The 24,767-nt window shown below is 37.6% G+C and overlaps 1 protein-coding gene across 1 annotated transcript; it reads right to left on the reverse strand.

The window, feature by feature from the left end:
- Window positions 1–770: 770 nt before the first annotated feature.
- On the reverse strand, window positions 771–24,247 carry LOC139720076 (snake venom 5'-nucleotidase-like). The gene is made up of 16 exons (XM_071631446.1): window positions 24,148–24,247; window positions 22,491–22,585; window positions 21,001–21,151; window positions 14,874–14,960; window positions 13,025–13,164; window positions 11,620–11,745; window positions 10,297–10,419; window positions 8,934–9,099; window positions 7,909–8,004; window positions 6,629–6,796; window positions 6,076–6,248; window positions 5,347–5,549; window positions 4,504–4,763; window positions 3,168–3,367; window positions 2,332–2,493; window positions 771–1,010 (listed from the first exon to the last, which is right to left on the reverse strand). Exons 1-16 carry the CDS (start codon window positions 24,245–24,247, stop codon window positions 771–773), a joined length of 2,490 nt encoding a protein of 829 aa, XP_071487547.1.
- Between the last annotated feature and the right edge of the window lie 520 nt (window positions 24,248–24,767).

Here is a 24,767-nt window from a genome sequence, read left to right on the forward strand (position 1 = left end):
ACAAGTTAGATGAATAACATTCTCTCAACAGATTAATCTATGTTGAAGATATCATAACTATTTTCATTAAGCTGTGAACAGGCATGTGGCTTGTACTCATCTCTCATGAATATTTGCATAAAGCCACTCCAACTGCTCAGTTATTTCCAGCACTTCTAAGGGAATGAGACGGCATAAAAGGACAGTATGATCGTTGCTACAAACCTACACATGATTGCAGTCTTTTCTCACAGACCAATTATAGCATATGCTGGGAGAAGCAAGTAACCATGAAATAAGATGATCTTCACCAACACATACACTTTAATATTTCAAGGTATTTTACATAAAGAAGGAGCACTGGGCAGTACTGCCACTTTTATCATGAACTTGAGAACCAAAGATAAAATAGAAAACAAACAATAACAAATCCTGCATAAATCTGAACTCCACATTGTTCTTGGTACACTGGCACATGATTACCAAAATCATGATGTCAAGTTTCCATCACTTTGATCACAACAGAACTTGCCTGCAAGCTATCACTTGTTTCAATGCGCAAGAGAGAGCCTTCACAGTCGGTCATTTTATGGCATATATCCCATCTATAACTCCTTGTAGTTCAAGGCAACTACCTTTTTGTATGACATCACATCCTCATCCAACATTATTTTTTTTTTCTCAATGCAACCCAATCACCCATGATGTCCTGCATACATCACAACCTAGTCTCCAGGTTGCACTTTGTCCCTCACAACAACGTGGTCTGCTAGACATTCTATCTGTTGAGATCACAACCTCGTCTCCCCATTTTCACGGACAATTCTGTTGGCTGCATTGTCTCCACTTTGCCTGTGAGCTGATTCCTCCAGCCTCTTCCTCAATGCCCCATCCAATCCCCGCCTGTCCCCAAGCATGTCCATGGCTGTCCGCCCCTTCTCATCCGCCAATCGCACATCTGCACCTGCCTCCAGAAGCACCTCAACGGATCCAGTGTGCCCTCTGTCTGCAGCCAGCATCAAGGCAGTCATCTGTAGCCATGGCAAACACATGTTTTGCATTGTTTATGTTCTATATAATTTTCTTTGGGTTTCTGTAGAAATGCCAGTGCTGTACACCTCCCTCTATGAAATGAACTCAATAAAACCAATGGAAAGATATTGTCAGATGAGTGCATTTAGAGGCTAAAGAAAAACATATAGATAACTTTTTTTTAAAGAATGAAAAAGTATGTCACTTTAAATGACTTCCCCTGATTGAACTAATGTTGTTAAAGTTTGGGAAAAGTTTTGGCTGTATGATTGCTTCTTGATAGAAATCTTTACTTCTTTTCTGATTGGGTGATCACAAATGCTTCTGATTATTCTTAAAGGACTAGTTCACCTTCATAAACATAAGGATTGAGAGAATGTAGCAATATTAGTAGAACACATCATTGAAAGTTTGAGGAAAATCGGACAATCCGTTCAAAAGTTATGAATTTTTGAAGTTTTTGTGCAGTAACCGCTGGATGAGAAGACTACTGCAGTGTGTGAATAACTTAGATGTCACATGCGTACAACAATATAAGGAAAATATAAAGAGAATTTCACAAAATTTCATCTTCTGAAAAAAGTACACATTCCCCCTACTCGTTACCGACAAATGTTATGTGTAATATTATTCCCCCTGCCTTTAGACAGAGGTAAGTCAAGTGCTCTTTTATTATGCGAAAAAAGTGAAAATATGTTGAATTTTCTTTACATTTTCTTTATACTGTTGTACGCATATGACTCACAGGCTGTAGTAGTCTCCTCATCCAGCGGTTCCAACACAAAAATGTTAAAAATTCATAACTTTTGCATCGATTGTCCAATTTTCCTCAAACTTTCACTGATGTCTTCTACTAATATTGTTGCATTCTCTCAATCCTTATGTTTATGAAGGTGAACTTGTCCTTTAATCATGTGGACTAGCCTGATACAAGGTACGATTAAGCATTTTTGGAGACAAAAATCATTAAAGATAATTTCAAACCAACCTATCTTTATGCACATTACAAGCACTTACGAGATAACAAGACATCTTGTTCTGTACGAATTTGAATAAAGCCAAAAGCTCTGCAATGATTTGTCCTATCTTAACGGTAGCTTTTGGAGAAAATTGCTCAAAACAAAAACAGAAATAAGCAAACACACACATTAAGTTTCTCTAACTCTTACGGACATCATATGTGTAACTGTTTGCTCTTCAATGTCTACGGAGCAAACAGGGAGGATAACCAATATCAATCAAAAATTTCATACAAATATACCATGCTGCAATGACTAGTAGGGTGCACAGCATCGGCCAATGCACTGAAAATTCAGCTACCTTGGTTTTGCAGTGTTGCAGATTGGGATCAACATGTAGCTCATGAAGGAGGAACTTCAAGGTTGACGTTGAGTTGTACTTGGCAGCTAGGTGCAGTGCTGTTACACTCTCACAGAAGCCTCTCACGTCCGCATTGGCTGCATCAGCACACAAACGTGACAGCTGAAAAGAAACAAATGTTGTCGGCACAATCATTTCTCTTTCACTGCATGATGGGAAGGAACCTAAATTTCTCAGGGATCTCCAACCAGAACATAGTCCATTAGTGATTGATAGAGAAATATGATAGTATTGATGATGATAACCCACATACAGATTAACTTCCATTAGCATGTTAAAGTGCACATTTCCATGATTACACTGTCTCTTCTCTTTTTCACAATCAGATGAAAGGGAGTGGATGGGATTTAAAATCAGCAAAACTTTGTACAAGCCTCCAAGCCTGATCACTGCATTTTTGGACTAGCAAGTACAAAATTAATGGGCGTTACTACCCCCCCCCCCCCAAAAAAAAAAAATAAAATAAAATAAACACTATCTGTTCTTGGAGACTGCCCTTTCATACAAACTTATAGTGCATGTTTCAGCAGATCACTTGACAGAGTGCTAGTTACGCAGTGTGCAAGGCTAATCTGTTAACAAAAGTCCCTTAACCCATTGAGGATGGTTTGATTTTGCTTTAACACTCCAGACTTGTCCTCAACAGGTTAAGTGCTTAAACACAATACAGTGATGCAAACTGCAGACTAAAGTAAAGAAAAAAAAATGATTGCATGATCCTCTTTGCTTTTTTTTTTTAGCCATGTTGCTTATAGTGATCTGACACTATGCCTCACCGTGTCCACATCATCCAGGCGTATAGCACTCTGGATAATCCGGAGTCCCTCGTCGTCGACCACCATCGACACCATTGATGCTGAGGGTGATGCAATGCTCCCCTGACTGTCTGATTTCTCTGATTTGACCTCTGTCTCCTTGATGATGATCTCTGGGTGTGCCGGCCCTATACTGCTGCTGCTGCTGCTGTACAGTGCCACTGCACAAAATATAGAGGAACAACCAAAAATAACAATTATGAAAGGAACGTACATACATAATTCTGCTTCACATTTACTTGACAGTACTAATACAAATTTTGGGTAATCTGTTCCTTTTTGTTTTGTTTTGATTTGTTTTTCAAAATGAAACATAGTGTTAAGACACTGCCAAATATGTCAGAATGTAACTTGCACTAGATGTTCATATCATTCTTTTCTTCTTTACATACATTTGAAATATTGCAATGGTAATGCACAATAATGTTTTATGTCTATTTACCAAACAGAGACATGTGACTTTCAAGCAAAGTATCTACCCATCACAGCAGTCACTTGAAGTCTCATCATACTTTAATCCTGCCTGGTCAATATCAGTTAGCAAAATTCTTTGCTTCTGACAACTCATGTAATTGGTATATATTCAACAGAACAAAATTCAGAAGATTTTTAATTCAGAGCAAGAAATAATTGTTTTGTTTTCCTTCTGCTTCATAATGAGGTACACAGATATTGCAAGGGTTGTAATGCATAACTTTCTGAAACTTTCATTGCTAATGTCTATAGTTGTTATACTAACAATCTGTCACACAATTGCAAATTTGGTTTTGATTGTAATAATCATACCATACATGAGAAAACACAGATATGTTGAAATCTTGCAAAACTCAAACACTTTCTGATGACTCAAAGCAATAAAGCAAAAGGGCAGGAATTCACAAGAGCAATTCTTGCATTGAGTTGTTAATTGGTGTGTATTTACATCCACAAAGGACAATTTGTCAGTCAGTTGCAACAAGGGAAGGAATGTTCTCATTTACAATTTCAAGTCGTGGGGCAGTCTGGTCCAATACTTGACAAGCGAAATTCCTACACCAGTTGCTGGTTAGTACAGTGGACTCCCAATATACCAAAGTCCTCGGCTCCGGCAGTTTTCTTTTGCTGTATCGAAATTTCATTATAACCGAACAAACAAACAATAAAAATACATAGTGTGGATGATGTTGCGGCCTGAATTTTTACTTCGTTGTAACCGGAATTTGTTACAACCATGTTTGTTATAACGGGAGTGCACTGCAATCAATGTTTCACAGGTCTTGGAATGACAAACACTTGGGGAGAACGAGCTTGCACTTACTGTTCTTCTTGATCTCGTTTGCATTTTCCTCCTCCGCAACCCTGCTCAGCCGGCTCCACTCAGCCAAGATGTCCGCGTCCGAGCCCGTCATGAACAACTCCCTGTGAGCTCTCAGAATATCGTCACTCTCTGCCTCTCCTCCCTTCCCATCCTCCACCTCCCCGTCGAGGATGACGATCCGTCCCTCCACTCTGGGGGCGATGCGAGCCCTCGCCTGTTCAATCTGCACCAGGCTGGCCGACTCGGCAAGACTGGACTTCCTGAGAGGTGTCATGAGAGTGGAGTGTGAAAGCTGTTTTGATTATAAAATGGCAGATATAGAATTAGACATATCCAGTCCATGCATGTATAATGGATTTTACTAATGTAATAGATAATTACACTGACAGAAAGATGGAAAGACAGACAGACTGACAGATACGTACAAAAACTGGTAGTGTGATAGAAAGATAATATTGATACGTGGACATATAGATAGATTGATAGAAAAATAGATCGATAGATAGATATATAGATTGATAGATGGATATACAGATGCACAGACAGACAGACAGACGGAAGATATATCAAGACAGAGATACTGTAAAACCAAAAACATTCAAATCAGCATGAAACATTCGCAAATTGGAGCCGATTGCCCTTTTGGCAGCATGAAACTTTCACAAATTTCCACTTGCATTCAATGCATTGTGTAGAAAAAACATTCATGTGCGTTTTATTTTGCGAATCTTGGCTCCACGTTAAAGGTTAAAGCAAAGGAAAATGTCTGATTTTACAGAAGACAAAATAGACATAAGATATACAGCAACATTGACAGACAATTACAAACCAGACAGACTTTACCTTGACAGATTTACCAGGCTCTGTCTGTGGCCAGACCTGCACGGCTTATGGCCCCTGACAATCCCAGCTGAGTAGAAGTGGTTCTGCACAACTGTAGATAGGATGGGACCTTCCTCTGAATTCACTAGGACAGGGCAGTCACAGAACACCTTGTAACCATCCTTCCCCTTGGCAATGTATTCCTTGGTGCACAGTCTATAGGTCTAGGGTTTACACAAACACACACATGCACATACACAAACAGCGGTGATAAGAGTGAGTGATGTACTGTGCTGTGTTGGGCTTGTGATAGTGTGACATATATCATATCACAACACTTTTTGTAATGAGAGTCATGTCAATCCGAGTGCTTTCTGTAGAGGAGGGGGTTTTTATGAGGTGAAATCAGGATCTACATTCTCATGAAACGCACACGTAGCTTCAATCGACGCAAACAATGATTTGTATATTTCTTCAAACTTAAAATTCATTTGCTAATGTCATAGTAATTGGAGACCCAGACTATTCATGCAGGCATAGTTTGCTGCCCTTCTACCCTCTAATCAATTATTGTACTCACATCAAACTGTATGTACACATGAACACATGTGCACAAAAATACACTGAAAATAACATTACTTTTATATGAATGGTAAAGACAGTCATAAAACTTTGGCTGAGTATACCAAGACAGATGAAAGAGCAAAAAAAAAAAAAAACTGAAGGCATAGTTCCCATGGTGACACTTACCTTCTGGGGCAAGAGGCACTGACCATCAATACGGACAGAGAGTGGATCAACCCGCTGGCCGGTAGGGGCTGAGGAGTAGAAGCCAAAGGCAAGGCCGGCCACCTGTGGAAAGCGGCCCTCCCTCTTGGGGTACTGGCTGACGCCGTTCTCCAGGGCTTCATACAGCTGCATGCCTTTGTATCGTGTTTGAAAGGAAAGAGAAATTGCGTTCAAGAACACTTTTATAATTTTTGAATTTGTTCTTCAAGGTAATATCAATTAAATTCAGCTAAGAATCACCTGATGATCACTACGAAACAGACTGTAGAACAATGTAAGTAACAATCAATCTGATTTGATTTGATTTATTTGTTCCCTGTGTGGCATTGCTCTATAATTCTATCAATTTTCAACAATTTATCAAACATTGTACACATGGTATCACACAGTATTGTTATTTTGCACAATTTCAGCAATATTCGTTTCTATACATATGTAAATCTGTAATCTAATTACATCCAGCAGACAACCATTCACAAAAGCATACTAACAAATGGTATTTAAAGATTGTCACCTGTGACTTCCAAGACCATGAGAGGGTCAATGAGGGGTAGAAGGGTCATAAGGTCACGCTTTGTGAACTCCCCAGCCGAGTGGACTCTGTCTGACCTGAAAGTTCCTGAATTGAGTAGGGCTACATCTGCCTCCAGTACAGACAGCATGATGTCTGTCACCAAGTTTCCTGTCCCAACACAGAAATTATACAGGGAAATGTATAACTATTTTTCACCACCAGGAATGTGAATGTTTTATGCAACTTATTGCAGAAGATAATTGCCAAGATTCCCTGCGTAAGTTTAAATATTAAATACGTTACGGTCAGATTTACTAATTTTGTATTCTAAAACTCTCTCTTCACAAATATTGACAAGATAAACTTATTGGTCCGAATTCACGAAGGTGGTCTAAATTTAAACCATGGTTTATGTAAATTTTTACTGCGTAGATATGATTGATAGATTGCGTACGCTAACAGGCATCCAGTAAATATACGGGCATTGATGCGCGCATGTATTGGTACGCCTATTTAACGCTTATTTTAGACCATGGTCTAAATTTGTACCAGTTTAAACCACCTTCATGAATTCGGGCCATTGAGTCTTTGTTCTATGGATAAGAGTCTATACTAGTCACCTTCTTTTCACACAGTCCTATCAACTGGTAACAGTCTCTAAGACTGTTTACCTTTCTTTAGTACAAAGAGCAACCCCCCCCCCCCCCCCCCGAAAAAAAAAAGAAGTCTGCAACGTTTCCCCACTGGTTATTTTTGAAAATATATGTACTCAGCCTTCAAACTCAAGGAGCATCCCATGCAAATAATGAAATCAGAGCATAAAGTTTGAATTACCTCCAAATTTTCATTTTTAGAAGTAGAACCATTAGTGAGTTTTTGACTGAGACTGTAGTTTTGGGTGAAAATGTGCAGCAAAGTAGCACAGATTGAAAAAAGCATCCAGTAATGAGATTTAAAAAAAAAAAATACTCTAGTTTCTACAGGTTTGATTTAGAAAAACATTATAGCACCAACCTTGGATGTTCAAAGCCCAAATATATACATATGTGTAGTAGGAAATGATCACAAAATTGTGATACATATTGGTTTCCTCTCAAGCCAATGTGAAAAAAAGACATTAATCATGTTGGAATACAAAGCTTAGGTCACACCAAGTACTTAACATTAACATTTCAGACCATTTTACCAATTACTTACAATTGCTATCTTATTCAAAACTATTGCTAAAAGTCATGCAGGCTTAGGTTTCAAGTGAGAAGAGAGTTCAGAGTTTAACCCACCGAGGCTTGTTTCTTGTGTCCTGATGACAGTAAATCTGGCATCCAGGTCTGTTTCTACCGAACCAAGCTTTCCTTCCATTTCCCTGGCTATCACATCTGTCCAGAATATCAATAATAGGGAGGAAATATATGAGTGCTTCAACATCGTTATATCTGTCATAAATATAGTAGAGATTAATCAAAATGGTACCAGGACAGTGCAGAGGGCACATGTGGGGCACTGGACCTCACTTTAGGGTGACATCACTCTCACAGAACTTTTTGTGTCAAACCATCATCATCATCCTTATCATCATCATCATTTCAGTTGTCACAAATATGAGATGTTGAATACACTCAGATGAATATGCCAACCTTCCTTATCTGTTGCCGCATGGAGTGCAGCTGGGCAACGAAGTCCTGCGCACTTTGTAATGTTTTCAGTCAAAATTGTTATTGGTCTTCCTTGCTTCCTTTTGCCTTGCCTTCCACTTTCCCTTGAATAAAAGTCTTTGACATTGACCCTAAACTCCTATCATTTTAAATCAGAATAATTGTTCATTCATTTTCTATCCTTTCTCCAAAACGATATTTCCATTGAATATTCCTAGCTATTAAGTTATTGCCGAGAAATTACTTTCTTCCTCTCTTTCTTTTTCCCTGCTGTGGCAAAACTGGGAATGATGGATGGAAGGACAAACCAAAGTCATACATCCCTCCATCAGCCTTTGAGAAAAACACACACTGTTCAGAATAACATTTAGATGGATGTCAAAAACAGAAAATGGAAAGATTATTTTTGGTTTTCTTTTTGATGTTGATACATGCAAGAATGGAAGTAATCATGCTTGCCTGAAGACATTTATTTTGAAATTTCTAGATACTTACACTTAATTCACATTCTCATCATTCTATCAAAGTGATGAATGAACCTTCCTAATAATCTCAGATCCATTCACAGCAACATAGACTATGTACACCTCAATGTAACAATCCTGAAAGCAATATAAAACACCCAGATGGATGTGAATGGATATCGCCCTCACCTCCGAAACCGTCCACAATCTTTTTCATTTCAGGATCTTTATCGACATTCAGGTCAACGTCGACCTCTTCAATGAGGATGTTGATGTTGTGAGGGGTAAACTCCAGGGTGATGATTGACAGGCTCTTGAAGTCGGAGCCACTCTTGACGATATTCACACCGTTCACCTGAGATGAAGAGGATTGCAGTAAAGTCGGTGAACAACGCGTTGTCACTAGTTTCAAGTGAGTTATCTTTATCTGAGTATTAGCAAAAATATTTCAGCATGACAAATTTTTGAAGAAGACATTTCACCATGATTCACCATCTTAACTTATCTTTTATCTGAACTTATCTGAACTGAAGACTTTTCTTTTCCAGCAACTTCGTGAATGATGTGTGACACACTGTGGGAGCCGGGCGGCTTTGAATGTTTCTACAGATAAATGGCACCATATAAATGCTGTTTCCTAATCATCATCATCATCATCATCATCTTTTACTTTTTATCACTTTTCTATCTTTAAGTCATTAAAGGACAAGTCCACCTTTATATACATATGGATTGAGTGAATGCAGCAATACTTGTAGAGGACATCAGTGAAAGTTTGGGGAAAATCGGACAATCTGTTCAAAAGTTATGAATTTTTAAAGTATCTGCAAAGTCACTGCTGGATGAGAAGACTACTAGAGTGTATGATGTCACATGCGTACAACAATATAAGGAAAATATAAAGAGAATTTCACAAAATGTTACTTTTTGAAAAAGGTGCACATTTCCTTGACTTGTCACTGACATATGTTAAGGGTAATATTATTCCCCTTGTCTTCTGAAAGAGGGAAGTCAAGCGTTCTTTTATTATGCGAGAAAAGTGAAAATATCTTGAATTTTCCTTGTATTTTCTTTATATCGTTGTACTCATGTGACATCACAAGTTGTTGTAGTCTTCTTATCCAGCAGTGACTAAGCAAAAACTTCAAAAATGCATAACTTATAAACGGATTGTCCAATTTTCCTCAAACCATTGCTGATGTGTTCTATTAATATTGCTGCATTCACTGAATCCACATGTCTCTGAAGGTGAACTTGTCCTTTAATTTGGAATTTTACACCTGGTATAAACAAAGGAGAAAAAAGAAAGTGCAATTTTAAGCTGGTAGCCAGGAGACATAAGGGGTGTTAATTCTATATTACAAGGGGCGCTGAATCAAAGCGTATCATGAGGGAAAATGGCTGCAGTACTTCACAGCTCTGTGAAAACAGCTCCCTGCAAGTCAGCTTTGTAGAATGTGATATCATTATGCCAAACTGCAATAATAGCTCCTTAAACAGTGTCATTGTCTTTTTCAACAAAGAAAAAACCTGACAGGAGGGTGCTACCTACTTTCTTGACACAGTAGTCATGGTCATGGCCACCCAGAATGAGATCGATGGCCGTTGTCTGCTCCGCTAGCCGAAGGTCATTTGGCAGTCGCATGTGAGTGAGCGCGATCACAAAATCTGCACCCTGTTTGAAGTGTCCATTGGCAAAAGACAGAAATAGTCATCTAGCATTAGATATTGCAATATAACACAGAAGTGCTGATGACTCCTAGAAATAAATTTAAGCTAACAAGTTATATATATCGATGTAAATTTTGATTCATCCAGGCAGTGTAGTAGCAACACGTAATTGAATCTATTGGACTGGACTTGCTTGTGAAAATAACAGAGAAGACAGTTTCGTGACTCCTCCAAGTCACTTGTTTAGCTCTGGCTGGCTGGCAAGCATTCACCTGTGATTGATGAATGTGTGATGTCACTGCCGTTAATGTGTTTTTTCAGACCCTGAGTCAATAATATCGAACATCTATGCCCAGATCTTGTAATTACAATAACATATCGTGTGATTCGACTTCATGATATGCAGCACAATCAAGCCAAAATGTATTGATCTCAAACTTATGATCTCCCATGACAACATATGCAAAATATGAAGCAAGTGACATTTTGTATTATGGGTTGATCTCATTGTGCAATGGTTAAGATGAATAAAATTGACCCTTTGTTGTTCTATGCATTTTTTTTTTCATTGCTACACTGTATTTTGTGAGTATTTCTAATGTATTCATGGCCATTTGTTAACAATGCCTGTAATTCAGCCTCCGGGCTGAGATAGATATTGATGAATAAAACACTTTTTCAATCATTTCCAATTCAATCATTTCAGTCATGGGATCAAAACAGTTGCAAAGGTCAAGGCTGCTATATGTAAAATTCCTCCTTGTTGTTTAACCCGTTGAGGACAAGTCCTGAGTATACTTGGGCAAGCGTCTATGGGAAATGCGTGTTGTAGCAAAATCAAACCGTCCTCAACAGGTTAAACATCCCTGAATCTCCTAACACTGTCTGATTATGCTAAAGTTTTTGAGATTAAATGCTTAATTTTGATGTGACCTTGGATTCAAGTACAGTAGACATGTTGTCACATTGGGAAATGGCTTTGAAACTCTTGCCTGATAATTTTTGCACTAGTTTATCTATCATTAACTTCAAAATATCGTAGTGTTACTCCTGCACAGGAGCACAACATCTGAAAACAAAAAGCCAAACAAACAAACCAAAAATTTTACACCTCAAAAATATCCTGTTCATCAGGGCATATCTGATACTTGTAATACCTTTCATCATCTGTAGAACATAAAATGGCTAATAGATTTTAATCTACCTGATCTTTTAATGCTTCAGCCAACTTCTGTCCCCTTTCAGCATAGTCCAGATATGTGACATTCTCCCTGTCCACTGTTGCTAGGGTAACCAGCCACTCTTCCTCCACAAGTCCTATGAGTCCAATCTGTGTAAAACAAACGAGAGAATCAGAGATCTTTTACAGGTAACAGTAGTTGTCTACATTATGCATAAGGGGATGAAATAGCACTGGACTTACCTCTGACATCAAAGGCATTATCCCTTCATTTTCATATACAGGTGAGCATTCATAAAATCAAAATACATTTATTGACATTCTAATTCAAGTTTGGCATGAATAATGCACAATACAACTCTGCAGAAGTAACACGTGGTAAAACATAACTTACTGTAAAACAACGAATTTTCGCATGCATTTTAATTTCGCGAATTTCGCGAGCGCCAAGTTTCACGAAATTAAAATGCACGCGAAAGTTTTTGTCTACACTAAATGCATTGAATGCCAGTGGCAGTTCGCGAAAATTTCATGCCGCAAAAAAGGCCGTCGGCTCCAATTCGCGAAAAATTCATGCCACGAATATATCATGTTTTACAGTACCGGTAATCAAAACCAATGGCAAATATTATGACTATCAACAGAAGGATATGTTCCAACGATTTCTCATTACGTTCTGTGAGACTCATCAACGACAATTCAAAACTAAGCACTACTCCAATTTTATCAAGTGAGAACAAACTGTAAGTTGAATTTCACTGAATTTCTGTACATAAGAAAATGTACACTGTACCCCTTTCAAGCTGGATCAAAATGTTGAAACTCTGTTTCATTACCTCGTTGTTGCTTTTCCTGTGTTAAAGAGATGTGTCATTTACATTTGAATATTTACATATTTATCTTAAAGGGGATGGCTAGTAACTGATCAGTAGAAATCAGTGGGAATGCTGGGGGCTGATTGTTCCAATCCTTGTGGAATTCATTTATGAGTACATTATATATCTATTGTTGTGCAATTTTTTTTTGCTTCAAAATGGTCTCATATTCAAGTAATGTGTAGTTTAATGCTTCCAGGTTAGCATGCCTGTACAGTGATGGGGCATTAAACTGCACATTTTAATACTTGAATATGAGACCATTCTGAAGCAAATAATTTTCACACAACAATAGATACATAATGTACTCTTAAATGAATCCTACAAGGATTGGAACAATCATCCCCCTTCATACCCACTGATTAGTTACAAGTCATCCCCTTTAAATCATATCAAATACTTTACATAAGAACACTCACTCATAAAATAGATAGAAATACTTTGTAATTATTTTTTTTTTACATGTGGAATTGAGAAGTCTGCTCTCATATGGTTAGGAGAGATAAGACCCAGCGCCTAAATGATGACAAAATCTGGTCAACCTGGTGTATTACCTTTTTGTTTTGCCATGTGATTAGCCTTGTCACAAGACCATCGGCTAGCATCTGGCCCGTGAAGTCATCAATGACATTGCTCAGCAACCATGGGAACTTGGTTTCCTTCACAATGTCCTCCAGATTATCAACTCCAAAGTCTGAAGGAAACATCACAATGAATGATGAAGCCTTTTGATTGACATGAAATTTCATATAAATTGTGCAAAGTCTGCATGAACTACTGGACTATAATTTTTAAAGGCTTCATCTAGAAGAGCATTTAAAATGTACTGATTAGCATATAACAGCAGCTTAAAAATGCATAAAAGAGGAAGATATTATTGACAAGCGGATGGCATTTTGGATTGGTACAGGGTAGTTGGACCACACTTGCGCAATATGCAGTGAAGGACTCAAAAAGAAGTGGGCTCTACATAGTCCTAAATGACATGACTTACATGTACAAGTAAATTCAACCAAACCACTCTATTGGTTACTGTGATACTAAATTCGATGAGCTATTAGACTATGAAATAATCTTGCAAAGTGCTTGGCAAATGGTGCAATATATTTGAGAGTAAGGACAATAAAATCCAATGGAATTTGACTACAGCAGTTTTTAAGCAAAAAACTTTTGTGTTTTTTTTTTGCTTGATCATTTAAACAAACTTCTTTCTGATTCTTTATTACTCCTACAAAATGTTCTTTCTGTTTATTATAGCAAAGAAAGATATACTGACACAAAATTCTTCCCAATTGAAATATCATGATATATACGTATCATATTATCATAAATACATACATACATACATACACTTATCTATTTGCTCATTTATTCATTAATATTTATGTATCTATTGTACGAGCTGAAATGTTTGCGTACAATTATTTTCACGAATTGCTACGTGGAGGACATATTCGCGTGTTGTCAATTTTGTGGTTGCGAGGGTCTGACTGAACTTAGTTATTCACGGGTTGTTATTTTTGCGGTTCAAAGGCGATTCGCGAAATTCATGAAAATTTCAGCTCGTCCAGTATATATTTTTGTATTATTTCTGTTCTGAAATTGATGGCCCTGGTTGGCAAAAGTTGTTTTGAACAAAGGTATGAGAGATAGATGGGAAAAATTCTCTCCTGAGTGGAATGTCTGTCTGTAATGTTTCTAACATTTGTGAAAATAAAAGTACTCTGAGGCATGAACAATATTTTTTACATAAAGCATGTTTGCATTGCTTGGATGGAAAATGTCAGTTTATGCATTATATTTGCAATGTTTTGATGATGAATACGGCACATATTTAGTGAGTCTCATTCTTCACGAATTGGGAGTTTCTTACAATGTCGTGAGTGCTGGTTGAATTCACAATTTGGAAGACAGTACTTAAAACAAAACAAAAATGTATGTGTGCACTTTGTATTCATATCCAGATCAGAGAAATTAATTTTGCATGTTAATGTTACGACTAGCACCTGACTCACAAAATCTGCAAAATAAATGGCATATATACAGTATTGAGGGGTGATTTCATTTTGGTGAATTGCAGAAGTCAAATGATATTCATGAAAGTGACAGGGCAAGATGATGCCTCCCCTAACAGACACAGTGAATTATCATCTCCATAAGGCAATAAATTACTATCTTTGCTTCTTGAATAGGGCTATACTCAACACATATTTTTCACTCTGTCGCTGGGATTCAAATTTGTGAGATCTAACCACTTGTACAGTTGTCATTAAAGTCCTGATTCATAAAATATCATACTGGCAAAATATATCTTACAATGCAGTAAATCTTAATTGAAACATTGCCACAAAACTTGCTCCATCGTCCATATATGAATGTGAAAGGAAGTACAGGCTGACCTACCGAAATCATGATTGCCGTAAACAGCTGTGTTGACCTTGATTTCATTCAGAACTGGCACCATGTGCTGACCTTTGGTAAATGCACTAACTGGAATCAGACAAAAATGGAGAAGGATCGAGGGAAAAGAATAATGCAACATGAGGCACAATCCACAACACAGGAAACCTATATACAGTGATCCAGTGAAAGGGGAACTTGACTTCAATGATAAAACATAAGACATGTACACACCAGTTTTCATTGCTTGTCTGAGTAAATATTTTTTATACTCTACATTGGTGAGATCAACTTTTCTGTGAGGAGATTCTTGTATTTATAAACATCTGCATATGACGATCCTAACAGACTTTCTACATCTGAAATGCGCAGAATAATAATGAAGATGCTTTAGAATAAAAAAAGTAAAAACAGAGGAAAATCATTAATAATTCTAGAGCATATTAAACTGCCATGAGCAGTCCACTGAGGTGCCTCTGCTCTCACACCAATATTTTGTGTGCAAAAATGAAAGCCCCAGATTACAAGATGATAATCTTTGACACTCGAGGGCCGATCTTCAACCAATTTCAGACATTTCTTTTATTTCAGTCTTTTTACTTTGATGTAAAGCGCCTTGAACATTCAATCAAAGTAGAGAACAGTGCTATAGAAATTACATGTATTATCATTATCAATACTTCAATCCATAATTCATTGGCCTTTGTAGATTCATTGTCCTTGAAGGGTTTGGTAACATCTAATAAGCTCATACATTACATTTGTACCTCATGCAGCATGCATGGGACAAGTATCAATTTATCTAAAATCCACTGAAGTCTACCTTTACATTTTATAAGGAATCATAAAATGAAATGGGGTGGTAGGACACACAAATGAACACATAGACAACTTAAAAACATTAAGCTTCCAGAACCCTTTTGGGTGGTGGTACAAGAAGTTACTTTGAATATCAAGCTGATGTAATAACTACTTAAATGATCTGACCAGTAATTCTGCCCTCACGCATGATGCAAACAAATTGTGAATGTACATGTACATTGTATAGTAACTTCCATTATTTCCTTATACTGTATTTGTCTAAATTTCTTTAAATTTTTGCATCACTTATCTTTCAATGACACACTGCCATTCAAATGCTTTCTGTAGCACATTCCCCCTTGTTCTTGATGCTGTTAATCTGGCAAACGCATCCTGTTCCCAGGTGCATGAAAGCCCACCTTTCCTTTTCAGCACGCAAACAGATGACTGTCAAGGTTTCCTCCACTAGCAATGAATGTTTTAATACTCCAAAGCGTTTGATAAAATATACATTAGCTTCCAAAGCGTGTGATAAAATATACATTAGCTTCTAAGCTTCAAAAATTAATCCTCTGCTTTAGGGAAAACAATTTAATAGCACAGGCCTCACTCGCCAGCTGTCAATCACTCAGAGAATGAATTTCTGCACTATTAATGTAATTCCATTTTGTGCGGAAGGTCTAGAAAGCTGCACTTTTTTTTAAATGTACTTGCATGTTAAGAGCCAAAGTGGTTCAACTGCAACTCATTTACACCACTATCCCTCCAAATGAATAGTTCATAGGCACTCAATAGAAGGCAGTCCTTGTCACTGTAACAGCTTGAATGGCCCCAACGTCACCCTCTTGCTGAATGCCATGCATCAGCCATGGAGAGATTTAATTTTGCATGTTGTCAAGGAGACAGCTAAATAAAAGAAAGGTTAAATTAAAAACACATGCAAATTCTGAGTTGTTGTTTTTTTCCCCAACTGACCCGCAAAGGACATGCTTGATCATCAGGCAGAGTTCTGGTAAATCAGGGAGGTGAGACGGTTGAATGCAGTCTTCACAAAGCAGTGCTAGATATTATTGTCTTCTGAATTCTCATAGCCCCAAAAGAAATGCAATTACAGGCAGTAGCACTGTAGGCACTGAGTGTTCACTGTTTTGTCACCATGGCATCTTTCTCTCCTTTCAGTCTCACCACTATTTCAGCTGCATCAAATATATCTTTTTAAGTTCCTCTACACCAGTGCCAACCAAATTCAAAAGAAAAAAAAAAGAGAAGAATGAATGCTATTACATTGATTAGTTTGGTTCCTTGGCATATAATGTTGTTATTACCAGCAGTAAAAAACAGATCTAGTAATTTCTTCTGTGTATATGGATCATTAATTTATAAAGAAGTGCATTAGGGATGCATATTCTTCTGTTGCCATGGAAACTATTCTATCCCTTTATAATTCAGTCTGTTATCAGACAAATATGACAGAAAAGTCCTAACAATAGAACAGTCCTCTATCAAATTAAGTCTCTCCTGGCTACCTGAGAACATGTTCCTCCATTGACTAATTCATTCTCCCTAACATAACACACCAAAATACTTGCAGTTCGAATAAATTGAGGGAAATCTACAGATGTACTTACAAGTATGCAATTAACTCAACAAAAGCCAAGTCAACATTTTCTGCCATCAATATGGCACTGTAAGAAATTTACATGTGAATTCCAATCTAGCAAATTCTGCGAGAGGAAAGATTCATGAAAAAATTGTATGCGAAAGTTCTTGTCTACACTTTGTTATACATTTAATGCCAGCGGCAATTCACATAAATTTATGCTGAAAAAAAAAAAGGCTGTCAGCCCCAATTCACAAAAATTTCATGCTGTGAAAATTTCTTCCTTTACAATTTCAAATCTCCTCCAACCAAAGTGCAAAAGGACACATCCAAATATCAACACACTGGCAAATGAATACAAAACAGATTTAATTTTAGAGGACACTCTTCTTGGCTCATAAACTGCCTCCAATTAGTTAATCTTCTGTTAGGTGTCACTATACAATCTAAATAGAATTTGGATATTAGTCAAACTCCTAGCTTTACTCATTGAGGAAAAGTTGGTAAGAAAGCTATCAATGCCATCTATTTTTTCAAGAATAGCAGTTAACTGTAAAACTGAAAAACAACATTATTAGTTAATCTAGTAATACCTAATGTATTTTATTGCCATTGCATCTTTAATGCTGTCATAACATGAAGCACATACCACAAATCAAATTTCCTAACCCTAATACCATGGATAAACACACCTTGAGATGGGATGGAGCATGTCTGTAATTTACTGTGCAAGTCTCAGTATTCCATACTGGCTGGCATAGCCTTCATGGTAATTGCTCCCTGTGTCTGCCTTGTTTCTGCCTTGTTTCCATTCATCAATATTACATCCTGCCTCATAGTCTTAATTCAGTCTATTTCAATAAAAGCCGAACATTGGCAATTTTTAAAGGGGAAATCCAGTCCAAATTTAAGTTAGTCTGATAAGAAAGAGTAAAATATTACGAGTTCAATGGTATAAATCTGATTGAAATTGGATGAAAAATAAGGACGCTATGACATTTGGAAGTTTCGCTATTTTGGGGGGAAACAATTCTTGAACAGTCAATTATATGCAAATGGCAAAGTGAGCATGTCATTCCCTCACAACTTACCATATAGTTCGTACATAAAATTAGGAAATTTCCACTTTTTCATTCAAACGCAATTATGCCTGAGGCTCAAATCCTGGTATATCTAACTGACCATTATTCTGAAGTTATTCAACCAAGAACAACGTCATGTTTCAGACTTCAATGACAGAAACATTGATTTAAAAAAAAAAAAAAAATTGTACATGATCAATGGAAAATTGTGAGGGTATAACATACTGTAGTTAAGGGAGAAAGATTTGCGGTGACACCATGTGTATGTAGTCCTTAACCGGATCGTTGTTTAGCAGAAGAGCCTAAAAGAGGAGAAATGAAGAGGGAAGCGACATATGGGAGTTGTGAGGAGGGCAAAAGGTGAAGAGTGGGGGACAGCAATGGGCTAGAAGTTGAAGTTGCACTAGTGGAGATGGTAGAGAAAGGAACAGAGAGAGTGGTAAGGAAGAACAGTGTGAGAATCAAGTAAGATGTTCGAACATCGTTGGAAGGGGAAAGATGACATAGAAGGGAAGAAGAGGAGGAAGGAGTTGAATGTTGGAGAATCATGGAGATAGGGGAGAGAAGTGAAGATTCATGAAACCAAGAGAAGAGCGAAGTCGGCGAACAGTGTGGCTGTGGAAAGCGGAATCAATGGAGAAAGGACGAATAATCCCTCGAAGGAAAGGTAAGTAGAGGAGAGATGAGAATATGTTGAGATAAGGGAGAGAGAGAGAGAGATAGAGAAGGGGGAAAAAAGAAAAAAACCAAATTGTAATTCAAGAAGTAAAGGAGAGGGAGCTAGGGTGGATCCTAGAATTAAATGCTGCGGAGGAGAAAGAAAAATGGAGAGGAAAATTGATGACAGTTAAATCCTGAAAAGGTTCCTGTGGGAGAAAAGCAAAAATAAGAAATTAAAATAAGGTGAAAGTGTAGACTTGAGGAGAGAAGACAAGAGAAATAACCTGTAAAGAAATGTGTAAATTAATACAAGTGGTCCTGAAAAGGACCGTTGGGTTGTATGGAAGGAAGAAATAAAATGAAAAAGAAGAAGAAGGAGGAAAAAAATTTAAAGAGAACAGAAAAGAAAAGAAAAGATAAGATAAGTAGCGTAGAAACAGACATAAGTGTAGGAGAGAGAGGAAGGAGAAATGAAACACTGAGTAAAGGTGCTAGTGAAAGTAGAGCAAGATGTCAACTTATAACTAGGAGAACCGAGGAACCTGACGTTTCGGGCAGGTTGACTGTCCTTCGTCAGATGTGAAGCGTGATCTGAGAAGAGGCGGGCTATATATGGAGAATGCGGACCTAGATGGAAGTGGTCGGTTGAAGTGGGCTCCCAGGCGGGTTGAGCGTCGGCTGTTGGTGGAGTGTTGCGGTCGTTGATGCGTTCTATTGTTCTCAGAGTGTGTTGATGGTGGAGTACATCTGTGAGGGGTAACATGGCTGTTAGTAGGTCGTGGCCGGAGATTGGAGTCCAAGTTTGATGGGGTGGACGCTGGTGGTGTGGATGACTTGTGTTGGAGAGGGCGTCTTCTGGAACCAGTGATAGGTGTGGTTGTGAGTGGGAGGCGCGGTTGACGTCGTGGGCGCTGTTGTGAAGAGGTGGGGGAAGAGATATGAGAGGAAGAAGTAGAGGAGGGAATGTGCAGTGGAGAGAGTGTGTTGTTGTTGTCGTTGTTGCTATTCGATGGTTTGTTGATGAGAGGAAGCCAGATGTTGTTGATGTGGAGTCCAGTAACCTGCGTAACAGTGTCGTGTGTGTGAATTTCTATGGCTTCTCTGATGCGTCGTGTGTTCCAGTTTTTGATGATGGATGTGATGAGTTTGCTGTCTTCCCAGTTGATGTGATGTTCCGACTGTTGAGCGTGTTTCAAACAACACATACTGTAGTTAGCTCACTCATTTGCATATATCCACTGTAAAAGAACTGTTTTGAAAAGATTAGCAAAACTTCAAAATGCCATAACTTCCTTATTTTTCATCCCTTTTCAGTCAAATTTTTACAGTTGAACTAATAATATCTTACTCTCTTTATAAGACTAACTTATATTTGGACTGGATTTCCTCTTTAAATTGCAGTCATAGATCAATTATCCATCTCGAATCTAATACATGTCTTACACCACTCACTTACCCTCTCACTACTTGCACATATAGGATAGATGGACTAACAAATCTGATTCTTTTTTTTAATTCTTCTGTGTGTGTGTGTGTGTGTGGGTAAGTGTATTAAAGGCATAAAAATACCACTTGCATATGAAACAAAAACCCAGCATTAGTGCTTTGAAATAATTCTTAAATGTGAGTTAGGGATAGAAATAATTCACCACTGTAAAAGTTTGAATCTGTATAATTGGTGTCAAGTATTGTAAAGTACACAAAATGTGAACAATAGTTATAATAAAAATGTTTCCAGACTAAACCTTCTCCAGTTATAGTTCATTGAGAAAAATACTGATATCTCTTTATATTTCAGGCTTTATGGCAAAAATTTTATATGGTAGGGTGTTCTGAGATACAACAGACCTACTTACTGAATCATTTGTGATGCATTGATTTTTTTTTTAAATCACTGCTCCCAAAGGTAAACAGAACCTTTGATATGCATCCAAGTTCCGAAACACGACGTTGGTGCCAATTCAATGCTATATAATGTCAAACTTACGAATGGATGGATTGAGGCAGTCTCCGCTGAAGAGAATGAGTGGGTTTCTGTCCATGTACTCCTTCACAATGGTGGCAAATCTCGCAGCACCCCCGACCGCATCCCCCGACTCAATATTGTACACGTCATTGAAATGAATAATGGTGATCACCTGCAGGCCATAGAAGATTCCAACCCAGAGAGATAGAGAGAGACAGACAGACAGACATTCAGACAGAAAAAGACAGACAGAGAAAGGGATTATACTGATAAGGCAAGATAAAATGAATCACACTGCACATTACGAGTTTGATTTAAAAGATATACTGTAAAGGTTGTAAAATTTGAGTACAGGTTACATTCCTCAGGTCCTCAGGTATTGGTTTAGACAATGCGAAACAGAAAAAGAGAAATCATGAAATATGAAAGATCATTGAGTACAATTGTACTTAAAAATGATTAATGGAGTGGTAACCCTACCCAAAATATCATGAACCGCATGAGACATTAAAAACATGCTAGTAGAGAAATGAAATACCGAGTCATGGCTGTATCATCTTAGATCACACTATTCAAGGCCATCTTGGTTCAGCGATTATGTGACACACACATTAAAGAGTGTGTACAGTTCTGGTTGAGGTGAGGATTTTAATAGCTTTTAAAGTTTTGTGAGATACGAGTTGTATTCAGAAACCACTCTATGACCATGAGATTTCAAAGAGCATGCAATTCTAAGGGGTATCAACTTTATTTGATGAAAATCGGTTTTGAAATGGCTGAGATATCCAAAAACAAGGTGAAACCAAGAGATCCTAATAAAAGATGTGGCCTTTTGCCTTTTATTATTATTACTTTTTTTTATATCTTAGCCATTTAAAAACCAATTTTCATCAAATAAATGTTGAATCCTTCTTAAAATTACTATGCTCTTTCATATTTCATAAGAGGTTCCTCATTATCTCACTTAAAAATGTTCAAAACATGAATCCCCACCTCAACCAGTACTGCACGGTCCCTTTAATACACATGTCACCACCTCTCAACTCCTATAAGTTAGTAAATGTACGTTGAATGAGCACTGTACATACAAGTATCACGCTGTTGGTTGAAGATTTAGCCAACGACAACTCTTTTCCTATTTCAGTGCTCTTGTAAGACTATTTGTACAATGATTTGACTGAAAGGATCAATTTATTAAAATTCTTTTGTTTTTCTTTTTTTTTTGGGGGGGGGGGGGTTAAAAGAGATTTAGTGAATATTATTGTATGGGCCAATGGGAGATTGATCACTGGTGTTATGACTATTATCAGTGTTTCATGAAAACATACCACTTCAAAATTCTAATACAACTTTCCATAAATCTTTCTTAAATTTCTTTTTGAAACTTTTCTGTTTGTCTGACTTTGCAATTGCAAGGGGAATCTATTTTGAAAGAAGAAGAAGAAGAAGAAGAAGCTAACTTAACAATTGAGTCTAATCTATTAAGTCCATTGTACGGAACTACACTTTACCTCTGTTTGGTTGCAAGTATACATTGCCCTTATCTCCTCAGAAAGTCGCTGACGAGTTGGACTGATACTTCCTGGAGATGGGTCTGAATCAGGACCTATGACAGCACAATACAAAACCGTTCAAACAAAGACCTTGACGAACCACATGATATTTATATTTTTCTAAAAATTCATGTAGTGACCAAGCTGATTGAATTTTTCATTCATTAACAAAACACACAACTGAATGAAGTAAATATCCATGCTTGAAGTTGAAATAAAGTATGCACTTGAAAGTCATTGGTTGCGTCCGAGAAGTAAGAAAAGAACAGAAATTGATTTTTGTCTTGGATACACCATCGTCGACAATGGCTCAAGGCTTTAAAGTTTCGTGATACCGTACATGTATAGTACCACAATACAAAGTTCTGTTTCTTAGACTTTGTACAAGACTTCACTTGAACTACAGGAATTCAGCGGTGAACTATATTATCAGTAGAACATGATGTACATTACGCGAAATTTGAGGGAAATCACACAATCCTATCAAAAATTGTGGTTTTTTAATGTTTTGGTAGCCCCTACAGCCATTGAGGGAAGAGAAGACTACAACACCTTGTGACATCACATACGGAAAACAGTATTTTACAGTTTAATACACAAAGAATACAGAAAGAATAACAAATACTCAACAAATGTTTACATTTCTAGCATAATGAAAGACTATTTGGCTTACCTTTTTTTTTTGGAAGGCAGGGGAGATAAATCCTATATTGATCAGTAAAAAGTTCAGGGAATGTTCACTTTTCATTAAACAAGAAAAATCTATTTGAAGAATTTTCTTTATAGTAACTTGATAGCGATGTACATACGTCACGAAAAGGTCTAAAAACTAGTAGTCTTCATATCAGCAATCCTGCACAAAAACTTCAAAAATTCACATCCTTTCAACGGATTGTCCCACTTTCCTCAATCTTCACTTGTGTTCTACTATTTTCAGTAATTGATGCATTCCACACAATCCATGTGACTGTACAATCATTACTTGGGTCTTTTCCGTTGGATGGTATCTTATCATTTATTCAAGCCAGACGGCAGTATGTCAAATTTCTTTCTGCTAATTGCTTTACTAACAACGATTGCTAAAGAGACTGCACAGATCTTGAGGCGAGGATTTAGCTTTTAACATTTTGCAAGATATTCAGAAACCACTCCATGAGATGGTAATTAAGGAACAAATTCTAAGGGGACTCAAAAGTTTATTTCATGAAAATCGGTTTGGAAATGGCAGAGATATCCCAAAACAAGGTGAAACAAAGAGATCCTCTGTTGTCTTTTATTATTACCACTTTTGTGGATATCTCAGCCATTTGAAAACCAATTTTCATCAAATAATAATGTTGAATCCTTTTAAAAATTACATGCTCTTTCATATTTCATATTTAAAGGTGTAGCGGTTTTAATACCTACAAAGTGGTAGCAGTAATAATACCTACAAAGGGATGAGGTTTCTCATTATCTCACTTATGAATGTCATAAACCCAATTCCTCACCTTAACGTCGGTACTGTACAGTCCCTTTTCAGTATAAAACAGACGTACCGGTAATTCTTCACAATCAAAGGGAATCTATCCCGCTGCACTGTAAAAATAAAAAATAAAAAAAAAAATATGCTTACTGTCGTCGTACAATTCATGACCCCGCCATCGCAAAACTTGTTGCTCTTCAAGGGAATGATGCGGGAGAGGTTCGAGGTGAAAAGAGCAGCCGACGCCCATGTTAACCCCTCCACTACCAACGCAGAACAGCAGTGGTTTTATCACGACGTAACGAGGCACAGAAACCTACTCTGATCGACATCTCGCTAACCTCTTTAACGTTTGAAGTATTAAAACTTTAATTCACATTTTGGATGTTTGCAGTAAACACAAATTCCTCATGTCCTCAGGAGCAATGAATGAAAACACGCGCTTAGTGTCCATAATGTCGATGGTACGTCTCAGTACTGAGATGAGAGAAATAAGAATCTTATCGCGTTGGTATGCAGTGCAGTTTCAGGTCTATTCCTGCCCGCCCGGACGACCGTGACACAGCTCCTTCACCAGCGACCATGAAGTTACCAACCACACTTGGAGATTTCAAATCCACAATAGATCCCAGAGGCTTATTCGTTGTCCAGTGTCATCGCTACCCGCACGCACCTTCGACCTTCATCATCGAGGACGTCAATGCGACAGCTTGGGTTACACGGTGTCGAAATAACGACCTCTCTAGGCTACTTGTAATTCCCAAGCGAGC

Source organism: Diadema antillarum, unplaced genomic scaffold (genome assembly GCF_040938485.1).
Source record: "Diadema antillarum isolate AM-2024a unplaced genomic scaffold, OU_Dant_1.0 scf00000120, whole genome shotgun sequence".
In the NCBI taxonomy this organism is placed as follows: Eukaryota; Metazoa; Echinodermata; class Echinoidea; order Diadematoida; family Diadematidae; genus Diadema; species Diadema antillarum.